General features: G+C 33.3%; 3 protein-coding genes and 1 pseudogene across 3 annotated transcripts; 2 read left to right on the top strand and 2 right to left on the bottom strand.

Annotated features, from left to right (window-relative positions):
- Nucleotides 1–1,981: 1,981 nt before the first annotated feature.
- Nucleotides 1,982–2,902, bottom strand: LOC148789507 (uncharacterized). The gene has a single exon (XM_088878517.1). It carries the CDS (start codon nt 2,607–2,609, stop codon nt 2,151–2,153), a length of 459 nt encoding a protein of 152 aa, XP_088734643.1. The 5' UTR covers nt 2,610–2,902; the 3' UTR covers nt 1,982–2,150.
- A 2,426-nt stretch (nt 2,903–5,328) lies between these two features.
- Nucleotides 5,329–6,886, top strand: LOC105167695 (stemmadenine O-acetyltransferase). Its single transcript, XM_011087503.3, has one exon. It carries the CDS (start codon nt 5,394–5,396, stop codon nt 6,702–6,704), a length of 1,311 nt encoding a protein of 436 aa, XP_011085805.1. The 5' UTR covers nt 5,329–5,393; the 3' UTR covers nt 6,705–6,886.
- A 4,812-nt stretch (nt 6,887–11,698) lies between these two features.
- LOC105167703 (stemmadenine O-acetyltransferase) lies at nt 11,699–13,238 on the top strand. Its single transcript, XM_011087516.3, has one exon. It carries the CDS (start codon nt 11,738–11,740, stop codon nt 13,046–13,048), a length of 1,311 nt encoding a protein of 436 aa, XP_011085818.1. The 5' UTR covers nt 11,699–11,737; the 3' UTR covers nt 13,049–13,238.
- A 1,074-nt stretch (nt 13,239–14,312) lies between these two features.
- On the bottom strand, nt 14,313–16,049 carry LOC105168028 (stemmadenine O-acetyltransferase pseudogene; annotated as a pseudogene).
- Nucleotides 16,050–18,005: the final 1,956 nt, after the last annotated feature.

Raw genomic sequence — 18,005 nt, 5'->3', positions numbered from 1 at the left:
AAATATTCATTACTTTGATTTTTCATTTTTACCAAAAAAAGATAATATATATATATATGTGATGTATTATAATTAATCTTGCCTCAATATTTAGTATTTGATATATTTACACTCATATATTAAAAAAAAAAAAAGCAATTTTTCAATCTATAACATCAATATATTAATTTTTTCTTATGTCAATAATACTTTTAAATTATTTTATTAAAAACAATATATTAATTTATTTTTTATATTTTTATTAGATAATACATTTTAACATGTAAAAAAATATTAATTAATAAACAACTTAAAAGTGTTTCCACTAATCCACGAAATCCAATTATTGGTTTTGGGCCCACTAAATGGAGTGTTCCCAAACGCTTACTTCCTTTGATTATAACCTTTTTGTTATTTAGAAAAAAAATAATAGAAAAGAATACATACATACGTGTTAGTTCATGATTGGGTATGTTGCATTGATTCAAAATATACATTTCATGACAGCCAAACAATACCATAAACAAATTTTGGTTTAATAAAATACTTTTCAGCTTTGATCAGATTGAAATAAACTCGTTATAATTATCCCAACTAAGATAATTTAACTATTATGAAATATTTCTTTGTTACTGTCCAACTTAGTCATCATGACCCTGTCGACATGCAGTTGTTACTGATTCACGCATTACGGTTTCGTCATTACGATCCCATAATATATTCTTTCTTTCTTATTTTTCTTATATAAAGTGGCAGAAAGCCCCAACAACGTACTTGTATATCAAGTCGGACCTTCACTGAATCGGACATGATGAGCCCATCATCGCTACCGTATAATATAATGCAAGATGGCCTCCCGACGTACTAGTAAATCAAACACAACTTCAGTTACCCCACTAATATACTAATAAATCAAATTTAACACTCACTAGTGTATTATGAGCTATTCAACTTCATCTCATAATAGTTTTTTTTTTTTAATAAATTTTTACATGTTTGATTATCAATAATCCACTCTTAAATAAACTTAAATGAGACAAACTTGACCTAACTTTCAACTTAGTTTATGGTGTTAAGTGATAATGATTGCAATTCTTGCCATCTCCTTTTCTCTTCCTTTTTTAAAGGCAAAAAAGTTAATTAATTCCTTATTTTTTTTAAGATGATCAAAAGTTGAAGAATAAGGCTATAGATTTTTACTTATTATATATATATATATATATATTAAAATCATAATTAACTCCCGCTAAGTTGCGTCCGAAAATTCCGTATAAACCTCAAGATGACAAAACGCAACGAAAATAAATATAAGTGAAATAATTAAAAAATACTGTGTGACCTAATCGTACATCTCGTTGCTACTACGACTTGGATCTCGAGCATTAATCAAGAAGTCAATTAGGTTGTGTCAAGCAATAACTTTTAATACAATTCAATTGATTTAGATGATATGAAATGTTCTCAAGGATCGACGATCTCTATCTTTGCTAGTAACAAGCAACGTATATCCCTTCTTCCCAATAAAATGAGATGGTCTCGTTGTTCGTTCACGTACGATATTTTTTCTTTCAAATTCAAATCTGTCAATTTAAATGTAGCCTCAAAATTTTATGTAGGTATAAATAAATTAAAAGAAATGCAATAAAGATGTATATATTATTTTTTTTTATTTTTCTCTCTCTATTTCACAAAAATAAAGACAAATACTTTAATAATAAAACCAAAGGAAAGGACATGTTTGGCTGTCTTAAGTGAAAATACATAAAGTCGTTATAATCAAACATGATCCAACAATAAACGGTCCGATCAAGGACACAACATGATAAATAAGAGCATCAGCCCACAAGTTGGTAAGAGTACTGTCTGAAAACCCACCTTATTAATTACAAATTAAATAGATTAAAGTCCAAAACATATCAAATCAAATGCAGTTTCTTCATACGTCCCCCCACCCCCAAAAGAAAGGTAACTCAAAATTTTATTACACGACCAGATACGAACGTTGTTATTAAAGTTCAGTTTATTAAACCATTTTTGGGTCTTCTTTTGGACCTCTATATATACACAAAACTACTTTCATCTTATACCTCAAAGAAAAGCAAAATAAACCAAAACTTTGCTTCATATATTTACAAAAAGCCGAAAATACTACAACCACATAAAGCCATTGATCATAACAACTCATCGTAGCTTCCCAGCACATCAAGCTGATTATCAGAATTAGAAAACGAAACCGACGAGAATATCCCAGCAAACTGCTGTTCTTCCATTGAACATGTCATGAACACATTTCCCATAGACCCCAAGAAAGAGTCCGACGTGGTTGGCGTCGTATCCTCCAAAGAAATCGAAGACAACGTCTGACGTTCAGTCGTCAAGTCTCCAACATCGTCACGACCAATCTCATGGAAACCATCAGCCCAATAATTGGACTCAGCATATCGTGATATATCTGAATTCTTGCCGGTGAGTTGTTGGACTAGCGACCTAAACCTACACGCGCTTGTCTTAACCTTCATGGGGCTAGAGATGTAGGTCACTTTGAGTGAGTCCTTACTCTTTGGCTTCCCCTTGTAGCCCTTCTTGTGGCCCTTCACCAATTTTTGAACACTTTGATGATCAACGTCCATATTTTACCCAAGGAAATGTACAAACTTTTGTAAAATTTAATGTTGTTAGGGTAAGGAAAAAGGCACAAGTGGATTGGACATATATATAGGTATCTTTCTTGAATGAGGGGCACACAATTATTAGGTATTGATCTATGTAAGAAGAGGGTGTTTCTTGGAAGGAGAGGGAGATTGGATCAAATTGAAGAAAAGGGGTGTGAGTAATGGATGATGGGGAATAGGAAGGTAAGAGGAAATGATGAGAAGTAGAAGTTTCTGTAAAGGTGCTTGTGTTACCTGCTGGGTCATAGTTTGTCTATGATGTTGATGTGGGGGTAGAAATGGAATATAGAATGTTGGTCCTAAAGATTATGCCCACGTGCGCCGCCTTAAGTGGACTTGTGTGTGGAAGAGTGTTCGTGGGCAAGGGTTATAGGCTGGTCGGGGTGCATGGAATGGTTGCAGGGCGGTTAAGGGTTGACGATGTTGATTCGTTGAACATGAGGCTATAATGTTCGGGAATGTTCACATAATTAGAAATTTTTTATATCCAAATATCAAATAAAATGAACGCATTATCAATATATTATACTTGTCATTTAATTAATTTAAATTTAATTAGATTCAGTTTAAATTATAATTTCTCAATTATTAGCTTAATTGTACAAGTAGATATATGTAAGAAAAATAATATTGTGTCGTGGATAAGCTACTGCCTTAAAAGTTAAATTTTTCGATACTATTGAGATCAAATAGCGTAATTCGTTCGCTCTCTAACACGTAAACTCGTGGTGAAGAGTTTGAAACAACAAATTCAAAGCACTCGAAAAATGAAGAGAGAAATGGAAACAAAAGAAGAGAGGGGAGGAAGAGTTCTGATTTCGGTGTGTCAAATAAAACAAGAATGAAGGCTATTTATCGAGGAACAAGCTCGGTTGTCGAGAGGATCTTGCAGTCGAATTCTTCACCAGCAAATAACATTGTATGTGAGGAGAATTTTTCTCAATCTCCAATACTTGATCAGCTTTGTAAAGTTTAGGAAAATGAGGAGTACTGTTAGAATTTTAATATAATTTTTTTAAAAAATGTATATAATCGTATAACCTGATTCAAATCACGATGCACGAGTATACATTCGTATATGGATTTTCTTTCCAAAAATCACCTACCCACAATTCTTATTTCAATGATGACAAATTGAATTAATATATATAGGTGGAAAATAGTTTTTATAAACTATGCTGGAAAAACGAAAAGAGAGCTTACTTAATTCATTTCCAACAAGAATTTCTCAATTATTAGCTTAATTACGCAAGTACAAAATATGGGAGTTTTTGAGTAGCCAAAAAATGTTGGGAGAGTCGGTTGGTTGAAAAAGCAGTAATCCTACGTACCAAAGCTAAAACCTCATAATTTCGACATCATGGTTGTGATTCTATCAATGTCTGATTGATGATTATGTCTGTTGTAACTTGTAATAATAGTTATTGGTTTATTTTGATAATATGTAGTTGCTGATTAATTATATGGTATTATTAAATATAAATAGTTAATATATTGATAAATTTCATGATATAATAATAATGATTGATTCAATAAAAAAATGGTTGGATTATGAAAGGCTTTTTAAGTGTCTCTCTTCTGACAAATAGTATAGTTTTAACAAAAGCTAAAGTTGTTTGAGTTGGGAAAATTTATTTATTTATTTTTACTGTTATGATTATTAATAATATGGGGCTATTACAATGTAGAAGTTTGGCACCACTCTCTGCCCTATACTATCTTGAAAGTGCCAACATTAAATATATATATATATAGGACTGGATTGCTAACTCAATAAATTAAAAGATTATAACGACAAATGATTATAATTACATGACAAAAAATATAATTAAATAAATTAGATTGATTGTATCAACTTATGGGCCGTCTTTAATTTGAGAGTTAGAGAATGTTCATTGCGAGAGCTTTCAGAAATAATTTTTCAGCTTCTGATTTAAAAAATTAGAGACGACAATCTCATTTAAAAATTGAAACTATTAGATACTATGATTATTCAATATTAATATCTTGAAGTCCATTAGTTTATATTAGTTTTGGATGAAATAGGTGAGTTAGTAGAGATGGCTACTTTGGGGCAGGGTTAGGCGCATATATATCTACCAATTAAACCAAACATTAAATTTTGAGTTATTCTCAATCCATCAACTCCTACAAAATATATTATTAACTCAACCCAACATTAAATGAGTTGTTCCCAATTCAAGTCCTAGAAAATGTATCAACTCATTTGAATAATATATATATTACTTTTTGCTAGGGATAATTATCATAATTAAAAGTGAAAAATTATGATAAATTATAATTGCATAATGACTATTAATTGTTGTTTCTGTAAATAATGTCAAAATATTAGTTATAATTAAAAATTATGACAAAAGACTTGAACTAGTTACATGTCAAGTGTAATATACTTGTTTTGTGATTGTTGTACAGAGTAAAAATATAATCAATCACATAGCAAAATGCATTATATTATAATATTAGTTTGGCTCCACCAAACCTAGTTTGAATGTGAATTTTGTGGGGGTAAAACTTGGAATTTTTTTATTGTAATTTTATTTGACCGTAATAAATAGTATTGATTTACACTTATTTTTAAGTTTGATGGCTTGCACTATAGAAAATAATTCATTTTCTTGGAGAGAGAGGTACAATGTTTTCCTATAAATAATTGTATATAGTACCCTTTTACTTGCATAATCCATACATTAAAAGCAAGTGCACAAAACTTCACCTCCACACATGGACTCAGCAGGTGGTGTGCATGTCATCTCCAAAGAGTTGATCAAGCCATTGACTCCGACTCCCGACCACCTTAAAACCGTCAAACTCTCAGTGCTCGATCAACTAACTCCGCCGGTTTACGTTCCTCTCATCTTCTTCTACGAAGCAGATGAGTTAAAGGGCTTGGCCAGCGGCACTGACAAGGCCCAAATATGTCACCACCTGAAACAATCCCTCTCAAAAACTTTGACTTTGTTCTATCCATTAGCTGGAAAGATCGATCCCGAAAGTTTCACGGTTTGCTGTGATGACACCGGAGTTGAGTTCGTCGAAGCTCGTGCTCGCGCCCGCCTCCGAGACGTCGTGCGCGATGCCAAACTTGAGGAGTTTGACAAATACCTTCCGGTGCATCGTCTCCGGGGCGTACATGTCGGAGAGGGCACCATTTTCACGGTGCAGATCAACTTCTTTGACTGTGGAGGGGTAGCCGTGGCGGCATGCGTGTCGCACCTAGTAGCCGACGGGTCGTCTCTGGTGGATTTCATGAACGCATGGGCAGCTACCTGTCGGGGGGAAAACTCCAAAACTGCTCCAGAATTTGACGTGTTGGGACGCTATTTTCTGGCACGAGACCTGTCTGACTCGAACTTCACGCCGTCCATCCTCATGGGGAACGCGAAGCTTGTGACGAAGAGGTTGGTGTTCGATAAGGAAAAATTGGCAGCCCTTAAACAGGCAGCAGCTACTGGTGACGTGAGGGATCCCACTCGGGTAGAGGCTGTCTCGGCTTTTATACTGAAGCATTTCATCGAAACCAACCCTCTGGACGCCAAGAAGAGCTTACTCTTCGGGCATATGGTGAACATAAGGTCAAGAGCAAGCCCACCTCTTGAGAACACGTTCGGCAACGGATGCTTCACTTGTGTAGCGGAATTGAGCCATCAGCACCGGTTACCTGCTCCGGAGCTGCATGAGCTGGTGAGCAAACTGCGGAAAGCGATAAGAACGATCGACGATGAGTACATAAGAGAAACGGAAAGGGAAGATCGTTATTTGAGCGATCTTGCTAGAGTGTGTGATTTGATTTCGGAGGGAGATGCGGATGCGTTTCTTTTCAGTAGTTGGTGTAGGTTTCCCATGTACGAGGTGGACTTCGGGTGGGGGAAGCCTGTTTGGGCGTGCACCACTGCGTTGCGAGTGAACAATCTTACGATTCTGATGAGTACAAGAGATGGGAAAGGCATTGAAGCATGGATCAACTTGCTTCCGGATCATTTCCATTCACTTGAAAGCCAATTCAAACTCATCGGCAGCAAGAATCTTTGTTAGGCGACGCCGAACTGCAGATGTTTGCTGTAATGTAGATGCGATGCCGTTGTCAATTCGGCAGCATTGAATGCCATTTAGGAAGAATAAGTTGGTGTTTCACTAGCTAGTAGATGCAAAAGAAATAATTTCAAAGGAGAAAGAAGCCATTGACAAATCAAGAAGAATTTTCATAAACTTGAAAAGAGAGGAACTCAACTATACTAACTCCAGTTTGCAGTATATTTACAGAGCACTCCTCAAAAGCAATTAACGGATTAACTATAAAATTAACTAATCTAATCTTGTGATCTACCTAACTAAACAGACAACCTTTGAGTGCTAAGCAACTGACAAAGCTTATCTATCAGCTTCCAAGAAGCCCTGCTTAAATTGCTGTCACTTTGTGAACACGCGTCTTACAAAGCTGGGTAGAAAGAAAACGTAACCTAAATTAATATAAGTGTATGAAAACGCTTTAAAGTCTTCATAGTCTTCCTGCTTAAGGAGGACACATCTCCTTCTTATTTCTTCTATTTGCAAGGGGAAGTAGATACAAGTTTCTTCAGAAAAGACTTGGTTTCTAATAATCAATGTATTCTGGAATTCTTGGACTTCAAAATTCAACAATTTGATGATCTACACTCACGATGGATCAGTCCAAGAAAGGGAAAATTTCAATTTACACCACAGAAAATTGTAAACTTAGTCTTACAATTTTGGACAGTGATATTTTTTATCCTGTACGAATTGATTTACGTATAAAAATAAATATTAGTCCTATGCTTTACATATTATTGGATTATGCGCCTAAATATGTCAAGTTTTCCTAATTTTCAAACCATTTTGGAGATCTTGTAGAGTAAAAGATTAAATGTGTCGAGTTTTTTTAATTTTGGGATCATATTTCGTAGATTATAGTATTAAAAGTGTTAAATCCCTACCATATAAGACTATAAAAGTATAATTTCGCGGAAAGGTGTGCACCCTATTGACTTCTTCAATGATTGTATGAATTTTAGGACAAATTACATCCACTTCTTTTAAAGTTAGGTTTAGACTTTGTTTAATTAAGGTCAAAAATCAGGGTATAAGAGAAGTTAAAATAAAAATGAATTTATATATGCATATATACTTCTATATCTACTTAAAAAAATATATAATTAATAAAACTAAAATGATAGACGAACGTAATAATAACAGAAATAAATAATTAATACATATTTATAATATATATTTATATATATATATATGATAATTATATAAATGTGGTAATTATACGTATGTATAAATTTATTTTTAACTTTGTTTCATAAAAAAGAGAAACTAAAAATAAAATGGCCCCAAGTACTTTAAAATTATAAAAATAAAAAGAGTTCCATGAAGTGATTTTAGAATTAGACAAAGCTTTAACAAAGGATGACTTTGATATTTTAGAAATTTATTTATTTATTTATTTTCACAAAGTAATTTTTATAAAGGTAAAATAAACTTTTAAAATTTAAGAATTAATAGTCGAGGGTTTTGAAGGTTTTAACACTTTACTGGGGTAATTGACGTGTGATGAATACTTCAAGGGTGGTAAATTTATTTAGCCCTACAAAATAGTATTCTACTTTGATGAATATTGTTTATCAAAAAAAATACTCTTGTTCTAGTTTTATGAATATTTTTATTAATAATACTTTTAATTAGATATTTTATATACTAAAAGCTATTTTAGTATAATATTAACTTATTTATTTTCTTATATAAAACAAAAAGAAAGGGTTAATAAGTAAAACAATAAAAAATAGTAATTTCTCAATCTATTTTTGTCGTATCAAATAAGAAGAAGTATTTAAAATTTTGTTTTCCAATCATATCAAACAACTTGAAGAAAAATTATTGTTTTTTTCATCCTCCTCTCCGTTTCACTTTTTCTCCATTTTTTTCTCTTATTTGAACCAAACGAACCATTAATTTATTAATATTCATATTTTTTTATAAAATTGTATGTCCATGATTTAAGAGCTGTCGATATAATTTATCTCAAAAACTGTGTGTAATCTGGCTCCAATCGTCTATACCACATGTGTAACACATACACCAATGTGTGACAATTGACAAACATGTGGCATATTTCTTAGCAATTCAATAATTAATTTAATTGTTTATCAATTATATACTTAACTACAATTTTAAATTTTAGTGTTACTATATAGGAAAGTATATTTACAAAATTACTTGAGGCGTTGGATGCAGCAAAAAAAGTTCAATGAGAGAGAGGGGAAGAAAATTGACGGTGAGATAGATGGAGAAGAAAATCATAAAAATAGGAAATTAAAAATCAGGTAAGTGTAATTTTCATTAAATAAATAGTACAATCATACTTTACAATAGTGTTCAATGAATGGCGTCTCCCTCGACAGGCCAAGAGATACGCTAAAATCTATATAACGCACAAGAACTAATAGAGCGAGCTAAAGAAGCATTAAGAATCCTGCCTAACCTCTTCCACAGTGAGTCCAGCAAGTGCAGTCGGTTCTTATAACTCAAACTGCTCAAAACGTCTCAAGTTCCATAGAAAACTAAAAATATTATATTTTTATTTATAATTAATAAAATAATTAAATTGAGTTTTAAAATTGCTAACTAGCACGCCATGTATTTATATATCGCACACATGGTATAGAATATTCGGAGTTCTGTAAGTGTACCCTAAAGCTTAGGGGTAACTACACTTTTCTCTGATTGAAATTACAGGTTAATTTATTGTAATTTAAAAAATTATATTTAGTATTCTTAATATTTTGTTTTTGTCCATCAAATAGATTTTTTCATCAGCAAAGATTATTGAATTTGCTGATATTAGCGAAAGAATTAAATAAAAATTCATATTTATGTTTAATTGACTTATTACTGAACTATTGCAAATAAAAAAAAAAACTTTTTTGGATCAAACTACATACAGTTATACATCGTCAATTGGACGAAAACAAACAATATGAGTATCTGATATAATTATATTAAAAAATTACGTATAAAAAAATTACGTATAATTATATTAAAAAATAATATAATTACCCCTAACTTTATTCCATGCAACATTCAACTACTCGTGGTATTGGTTTGGTCGCTCACATTCTGAAGTCGTGGAAGTTGGGCTAGCGTAGAGATTCTAAGGTCGTGCTCGGCCCAAACAAAAAACGTGTTATAAAAATTGTTATGCTATTAAAGGAGTAGTTATTATAGCAATGTTTTATAAAAAAAAAAAATTGGCACAATATTAAATATTTTTTAATTATTTAAAAAATTATAAATACTCCATAATAATTTTTGTCTAACCAGCCCATTTTTTCTTAGTCTTCATTAGTTTTCATTAATTTTTTGTGGTAAATTATTCAAAATACCGTTGTGAATTATAAATTATAATTTTACATATTTCTTAAAAGTTTCTAAAATATCTTTATGGCCTATTATGTCCTATGAATTATTTATTTTACCAACTGTCAAATTTTTTTATATTTTTTTGAATATATTTTTTAAAAAATAGCAATAATAAAATATTAATTTCTACCTCACCGTTTAGGGATATTTATAATTTCTCAACTAATAAGGAAATATCCGTAATGAATTAAATCTTAAATAAGATAGTTGTAATTTACCCTTATGAAAAGAAATTATATGAAGAATTAAAGTACCATTCATAGAAGAAATATTACATACAATATTAAATTTAAGGGCAAATTACATTCCCTCCCTCTGAAATTACAATTATAGCCCTCAATAAATAAGGGCAAAATTACAGGTAAAACCCCTTGAGAGTGGGTTAATGTATTATATTTTAAGGGGTTTTGTGTAAAATTTTATTATTGAATAAATATATTTGTAATTATAAAAAAGACTGAAAATATTTGTGTAATTAAACATATCCTCTACAGAGCCATTTGAATTTACCCTAAAATTAAATATAATATTTGTTCCCCACTACTATGACAGCTACCATCATGATTTGTTCGCCAGAACAAATTAAAATATGCTTTTGCCATATCAAATTTAGCTAACTTATTGCGCAATCTATGCAGAATTTATCTATCTATACTAATATAAAAAATAGTCAGTACCGTAAACCAATAGGTAAACGAATTCATTTAAAAATTTTGATTAAAAAAAATTATTTAATATTAATATCTTAATATATATATCCCATTAACGTATAAATTCTGTACGTGGAATGATTGGCATGCGATTCGGACCCAATAACCTTTTATTTAACTTGATCCTAATATCATGTTAAATTATATACGATCTCATTTAAAAATTGAAACTATTAGATAGTATGATTATTCAATATTAATATCTTGAAGTCCATTAGTTTATATTAGTTTTAGATGAAATAGGTGAGTTAGTAGAGATGGCTACTTTGGGGCAGGGTTAGGCGCATATATATCTACCAATTAAACCAAACATTAAATTTTGAGTTACTCTCAATGCATCAACTCCTACAAAACATATTATTAACTCAACCTAACATTAAATGAGTTGTTCTCAATTCAAGTCCTAGAAAATGTATCAACTCATTTGAATAATATATATATTACTTTTTGCTAGGGATAATTATCATAATTAAAAGTGAAAAATTATGATAAATTATAATTGCATAATGACTATTAATTGTTGTTTCTGTAAATAATGTCAAAATATTAGTTATAATTAAAAATCGTGACAAAAGACTTGAACTAGTTACATGTCAAGTGTAATATACTTGTTTTGTGATTGTTGTACAGAGTAAAAAAAATAATCAATCACATAGCAAAATGCATTATATTATAATATTAGTTTGGCTCCACCAAACCTAGTTTGAATGTGAATTTTGTGGGGGTAAAACTTGAAGTGTTTTTTTACTGTAATTTTATTTGACCGTAATAAATAGCATTGATTTACGCTGATTTTTAAGTTTGATCGTTTGCAATATAGAAAATAATTCATTGTCTTGGAGAGAGATGTACAATGTTTTCCTATAAATACTTGTAAAAGCAAGTACACAAACATCACCTACACACCGAAAATTAGACATGGACTTCGCAGGTAGTGTGCATGTCATCTCCAAAGAGCTGATCAAACCATCAACTCCGACTCCTGACCACCTTAAAACCCTCAACCTGTCGGTGCTCGATCAACTATCTCCGCCGGTTTACATTTCTCTGATCTTCTTTTACGAAGCGGATGAGTTAAAGGGTTTGGCCAGCGGCACTGACCAGGGCGAAATATGTCGGCACCTGAAACAGTCCCTCTCAAACACTTTGACTTTGTTCTATCCATTAGCTGGAAAGATCGATCCCGAAAGTTTCACGGTTTACTGTGATGACGGAGGAGTAGAGTTCGTCGAAGCTCGTGCCAACGCCCGCCTCCGAGAAGTCGTGCAGGACGCCAAACTGGAGGAGTTTCAGAAGTACCTTCCGGTGGATCCTCTCGGGGGCATATATGTAGGAGAGGGCACCCTTTTCATGGTGCAGATTAACTTCTTTGACTGTGGAGGGGTTGCTGTGGCGGCATGCGTGTCGCACCTAGTGGCCGACGGGTCGTCTCTGGTGGATTTCATGAACGCATGGGCAGCTACCTGTCGGGGTGAAAACCCGAAAACTGCTCCAGAATTTGGCGTGTTACGACGCTATTTTCCAGCCCGAGACCTGTCTGACTCCAACATCTCACCATCCCTCCTCATGGGGAACGACAAGCTTGTGACCAAGAGAATTGTGTTCGATAAGGAAAAATTGGCAGCCCTTAAACAGGCTGCAGCTACTGGTGACGTGAGGGATCCCACTCGGGTAGAGGCTGTCTCGGCTTTTGTACTGAAGCATTTCATCGAAAACAACCCTCTGGACGCCAAGAAAAGTTTACTCGCCGGGCATGTGGTGAACATAAGGTCAAGAGCAAGCCCACCTCTCGAGAACACGTTCGGCAACGGATTCTTCACTGCTGCAGCAGAATTCAGTCATCAGCACCTGTTGCATGCTCCGGAGCCACATGAGCTGGTGAGCAAACTGAGGAGAGCGATAAGAACGATCGACGATAAGTACATAAGAGAAACGGAGAGGGAAGATCGCTATTTGAGTGATCTTGGTAGATTATGTGATTTGATTTCAGAGGGAGAGGCGGAGGTGTTTCTTTTCAGTAGTTGGTGCAGGTTTCCCATGTACGAGGTGGACTTCGGGTGGGGGAAGCCTGTTTGGGCGTGCACCACTGCGTTGCTAGTGAACAATCTTGCGATTCTGATGAGTACAAGAGATGGGAATGGCGTTGAAGCATGGATCAACTTGCTTCCAGATCAGGTTCAATCACTTGAAAGCCAATTCAAACTCATCGGCAGCACGAGTCTTGGTTAGGCAACACCCAACTGCAGAGGTTGTTTTGCTGTAATCTAGATGCCATGCCGCTGTTAATTTTGGCAGCATTGAATGCCATTTAGGAAGCATTTTCGAGAAATACAATAAGCAAAACCTAGCATGGTGTTTCACTACCTAGTCGACTTGGTTTCTAATAATCAATGTATTAATTCAATAATTTGATGATCTACACTCGCGATCGATCAGTCCAAGAATGGGAAAATTGCAATTTATACCTGAGAAAAATATAATATTAGTCCTATAATTTAGGGGGCAAGTTTTATCTAGTGCAAATTGAATTAAATATAAAATTGAGATAAGCTGAAAAATGAGTAAACTAAATTGTCAAAAAAATTAACTGGACTAAATTGTAAAAAACAATTCTTGTAGTCCCATGTTACAAGACTAAAATTTTATATTTTAATATAGAAATATTTGCAATATTGGTTTTATACTTTTCAAAATATTCAACTCTAGTTCTTTACTTAACGGCCATGTACAATTAAAGGATACGTACGTAACCTCTTCCCCATCCCAAAAATAAAGTGTTGTGAAAATATGTTAGACTGAATTTTGACCCTCAATAAGATCAAATACGAGATTTTTGCAAGGTATAGATGACAATTATCTATACCTTTAGAAGGCTCACCTAAATAAAATAGAAAATTTTGTGAGAATTATTGAAAAAAATTTGTGAACGAAAAGAAACTTGAAAGTTGAGAAGAGAGAGAGATACAAATTAATAAAATAAATAAAACTGACATACCACAAAAAAGTAAAACACGACAAAGACGCTCTAACTAATTAATTAATGAGTTGTGAACTCGTGAAGTTTAATAAGTATTTGATGGCATTTTCAGCAAAATTTGTCCTTAATTATGTGCTAAGTTTATCTAAAGGCTTAAGTGCATTTTTAATCTTATAATTCAGGTCATTTGTCATTTTCATCCTTTAACATTCTAAAATAGTATTTTGATCCTACATCTTTTTAATTTTTTAGATTTTAGTCTTTTTTCTTGTCGGGATTCATCCTTTTCACCGAAATATGCATATATATATATATATATATATATATATATATCTTTCACGCAACATTTTAAAAATAGGATTTTTGTAACTATTGGCCCATATGAAGTAACATTTTTGTCCTCTAACTTTCTAAAATAGCATTTTGATCTTATATCGTTTTAATTTTCAACATTTCAGTCATTTTTTCATACGCGTTCATCCTTCTCGCCAGTGAAGGTGAACTCAAGCGAACAAAAGAACTAAAACTGCCAAAACTAAAAACACCTAAGACCAAATTAAGTACATTTAGTCCATTTCTAAATTATTCTACTTAATCCCCAATTTCAATTTCAAGATGACCGAAAATGTCACCCCTTATAATTACATAACGAAAGTTACAATTTAACAACATATAACATGGGGCTATTACAAGAACTACTGATCAACCTTGCACGATTCCTTCAATACCTTCCAGCAATATAATTATACCATCAGTTTATTTCTAAACAATATGATTGATATGGATGATCAGAGTACTTCATTTCCTGGGTAATTTGTGGTGGTACCAATCAGTTTGAATTGGTTTTCAAGTGATTGAAGCTGATCCGGAAGCAAGTTGATCCATGCTTCAATCCCATCCCCATCTCTTGTACTCATCAGAATCACAAGATGGTTCATTGGGAATGCAGTGGTGCACACCCAAACAGGCTTCCCCCACCCGAAGTCCACCTCGTACATGGGAAACCTACACCAACTACTGAAAAGAAACACCTCCGCCCCTCCCTCTGAAACCAAGTTGCATAATTTACCAAGATCACTCAAGTAACGATCTTCCCTCTCCGTTTCTCTTATGTACTCATCGTCGATCGTTCTTATTGCTTTCCTCAGTTTGCTCAGCAGTTCCGGGAGAGGCCAAGGGTACTGATCATGGCCTAATTCTGCTGCACACAGGAAGCATCCATTGCCGAAGGCGTTCCCAAGAGATGAGCTTGCTCTTGACCTTATGTTCACCATGTGCGCGGCAACTACGCTTTTCTTGGCGTCCAGGAGGTTGTTGTCTATGGAATATTTCAGTATAAAAGCCGAGACAGCCTCTACCCTTGTGGGATCCTTCACATCTGATCCATCGCCAGTAGCTGCAGCCTGTTTAAGGGCTGCCAATTTCTCCTTATCGAACACAAACCTCTTCGTCACAAGCTTGTCGTTCCCCATGAGGAGGGACGGCGAGATGTTCGAGTCAGACAGGTCTTGTGCTGGAAAATAGTGTGCCATCACGCCAAATTCTGGACCAGATTTTGGGTTCTCTCCCCGGCAGGTAGCTGCCCATGCATTCATGAACTCCACCAGGGATGACGCGTCGGCTACTAGGTGGGACATGCATACTCCAATGGCAACCCCTCCACACTCAAAGAAGTTGATTTGCACCATCAAAAGGGTACCCTCACCGATGTATATGCCCTCAAGAAGCTCCACCGGCAGGTACTGAAACTGGTCTACCTCCGGTTCCCGTATAACGTCCCGAAGGCGGGCTTTGGCACGAGCTTCAATGAACTCAACGCCGGTATCATCACAACAAACCGTGACATTTTGTGGATCAATCTTTCCGGCTATCGGATAGAAGGAAGTTAAAGTGTTTGAGAGGGAGTGTTTCAAGTTTCGACATACTTGAGCAGGGTCAGTGCTGCTGGTCAAGCTTCTCAACTCGTCGGCCTCGTAGAAGAAGATGACAGGAACATAGACTGGAGGTGATAACTGATCAAGCAGTGATAGTTTGAGGTTTCTAAGATGGTGGGGAGTTGAAGATGATGGCTTGATCAGCTCCTTGGAGATTACATGCACACTACCACACCGCTCCATCTTCACTTATTTTGTAACACCCCCTGCAACGTTTTCTTTAATTATCATACACTCTTTTTTATTAAAACACCTTGTATAAGATATTTTCTATTATCAATATAATATATAAATATCTTATGATGTGTTGTTAATGTAATTGTTTGTGTGTTTGGATGAGAAGAGTGTGCAAACAATATATAGAAGTTAAATCCTAGGAGTTGAACTGAGAATGCGAAAAGAGTCGGCAGAGATTCAACACATTTAGTTTTCTATTTTATAAAATTTTTAAAATAGTGTTAAAATTAAGAAACTTAACACATTTAGTCCTTCTGCTTTACAAAATTTATGGAATTAAACATATCTAGTTTTTTCAATTTTGATACTATTTTGAAATCTCATATATCATAAGACTAAATGTAGTTTTCGTAATTTTGGTTTCATTTTAAAATCCCATAAATCGTAACATCTGAAGTGTTGAACCCCTATCCTATTATGGGACTAAAAGTATAATTTGCCAAAAGGTGTGTACTGAATTCTTTATGGACATGATTCGGAGCTGCCTAATTACACCGTTTTTTTTTTTTCTAAAGTTTGATATATAATTACATTTAGATTTATTATAATTTAAAAAATTATATTTAGTACCCCAGACGTTTAATTCCGTCTACTAAATAAATTCTTTCTTTAGTAAAAATTATCAAATTTGTTGATATTAGCGAAAAAACAAATTGAATAATTTACCTTCAGTTGACTTATTGCTGACTATTACATATAAAAGAAAATCTTTTCATTTCAAACTTTCCTTTTACATCTCAACATGCACTAATGCAGCGAGGAGATACATCATCACCCTTATATATATATATATATAGGTAATTTGGTGTGAAAATATTTATTAAATCTGCAATGAATCAGTATTGAAACAATTAGGGACAAATAGGAATTTTCACTCAATTATAAATTTTAACTAATAAATAAATATATTTATTGAACGGAAACAAATTATACCTAAACTTATTTGATGCAACATGCAACTAACTACTCATGGGGATGGTTTGGTGGTTCACACTCTAAAGTCGCGGAAGTTCGGCTAGAATTTCTGGTTCGCATTCTAAAGTCGTGAAAGTACCGCTGGATAGACATTCTAAAGTCGTGCTGGGCCGAAACAAGAAACGCGGTTCATAAATTCTACGCCATTCCGGTATGGGGGTGCATCGAGGAATCATGCGGATGAAGTGCAACCACATCTACATAAAAATTGTTATGCTAAAGAATAGCTAAATTATAGCCATTTTTATTAAAGTTTGTCATAATTATAATTCCATGATTTTGATGTTTCTCTAACCAATTTCGTTAGTTTTCAATCAATTTTTTTGGTAATTGTTTAAAATATTCTTTTGAATTATAATTTTATATATATATATATATATATATATATATCTTAAAGTTTCTAAAATATCTTTATGGCCTATTATGTCCTATGAATTATTTAATTATACCAATTGTCAAATTCTTTTATATTTTTTTCAAACTTTTTTTTAAAAAAATAGCAACGATAATGTATTTCTACTCACCGTTTAGAAATACATAGTTATTTTTATTTGCGAGGATATTCATAATTTCTCGACCAACAAAAAAATATCCACAATTATATTAAATTTTAAATGAGGTAGTTATAATTTACCCATAAAAGTGATATTCAAAATAATTGGATATTTTAACTGGTTTGATCCATAATTAGTGGCAGTGATTATGAAAAGAAATTATACCAAGAATTAAAGAACCATTCATAGAAGAAATATTACATATAATGTTAAATTTAAAGACAAATTACATTCGCGGACAATTACCGCCCTCGATAAACAAGGGCGAAATTACAAATACATCCCTGAATAGGTCTGAGCATAAAACCCCTTGAGGGTGTGTCAATGAATTATTCTATAAGGGGCGTTTGTGTAAATTTTTACCACTGAATGTTTGCGTTCAGACAATTTTTTATCTAAATATATTGTATATGTAATAACCCTACAAATATAGACATATGCTCTAAGAAGGAAATAGAAAATACAATATTAGTGAATATTGGAAAATTTAAAAACAGCTTTGAGAATGG

The sequence above is a fragment of the Sesamum indicum genome, linkage group LG1, assembly GCF_026168435.1.
Source record: "Sesamum indicum cultivar Baizhima isolate 11 linkage group LG1, ASM2616843v1, whole genome shotgun sequence".
Classification (NCBI taxonomy): domain Eukaryota; kingdom Viridiplantae; phylum Streptophyta; class Magnoliopsida; order Lamiales; family Pedaliaceae; genus Sesamum; species Sesamum indicum.
This window is presented reverse-complemented; position numbering and strand designations above follow the sequence as displayed.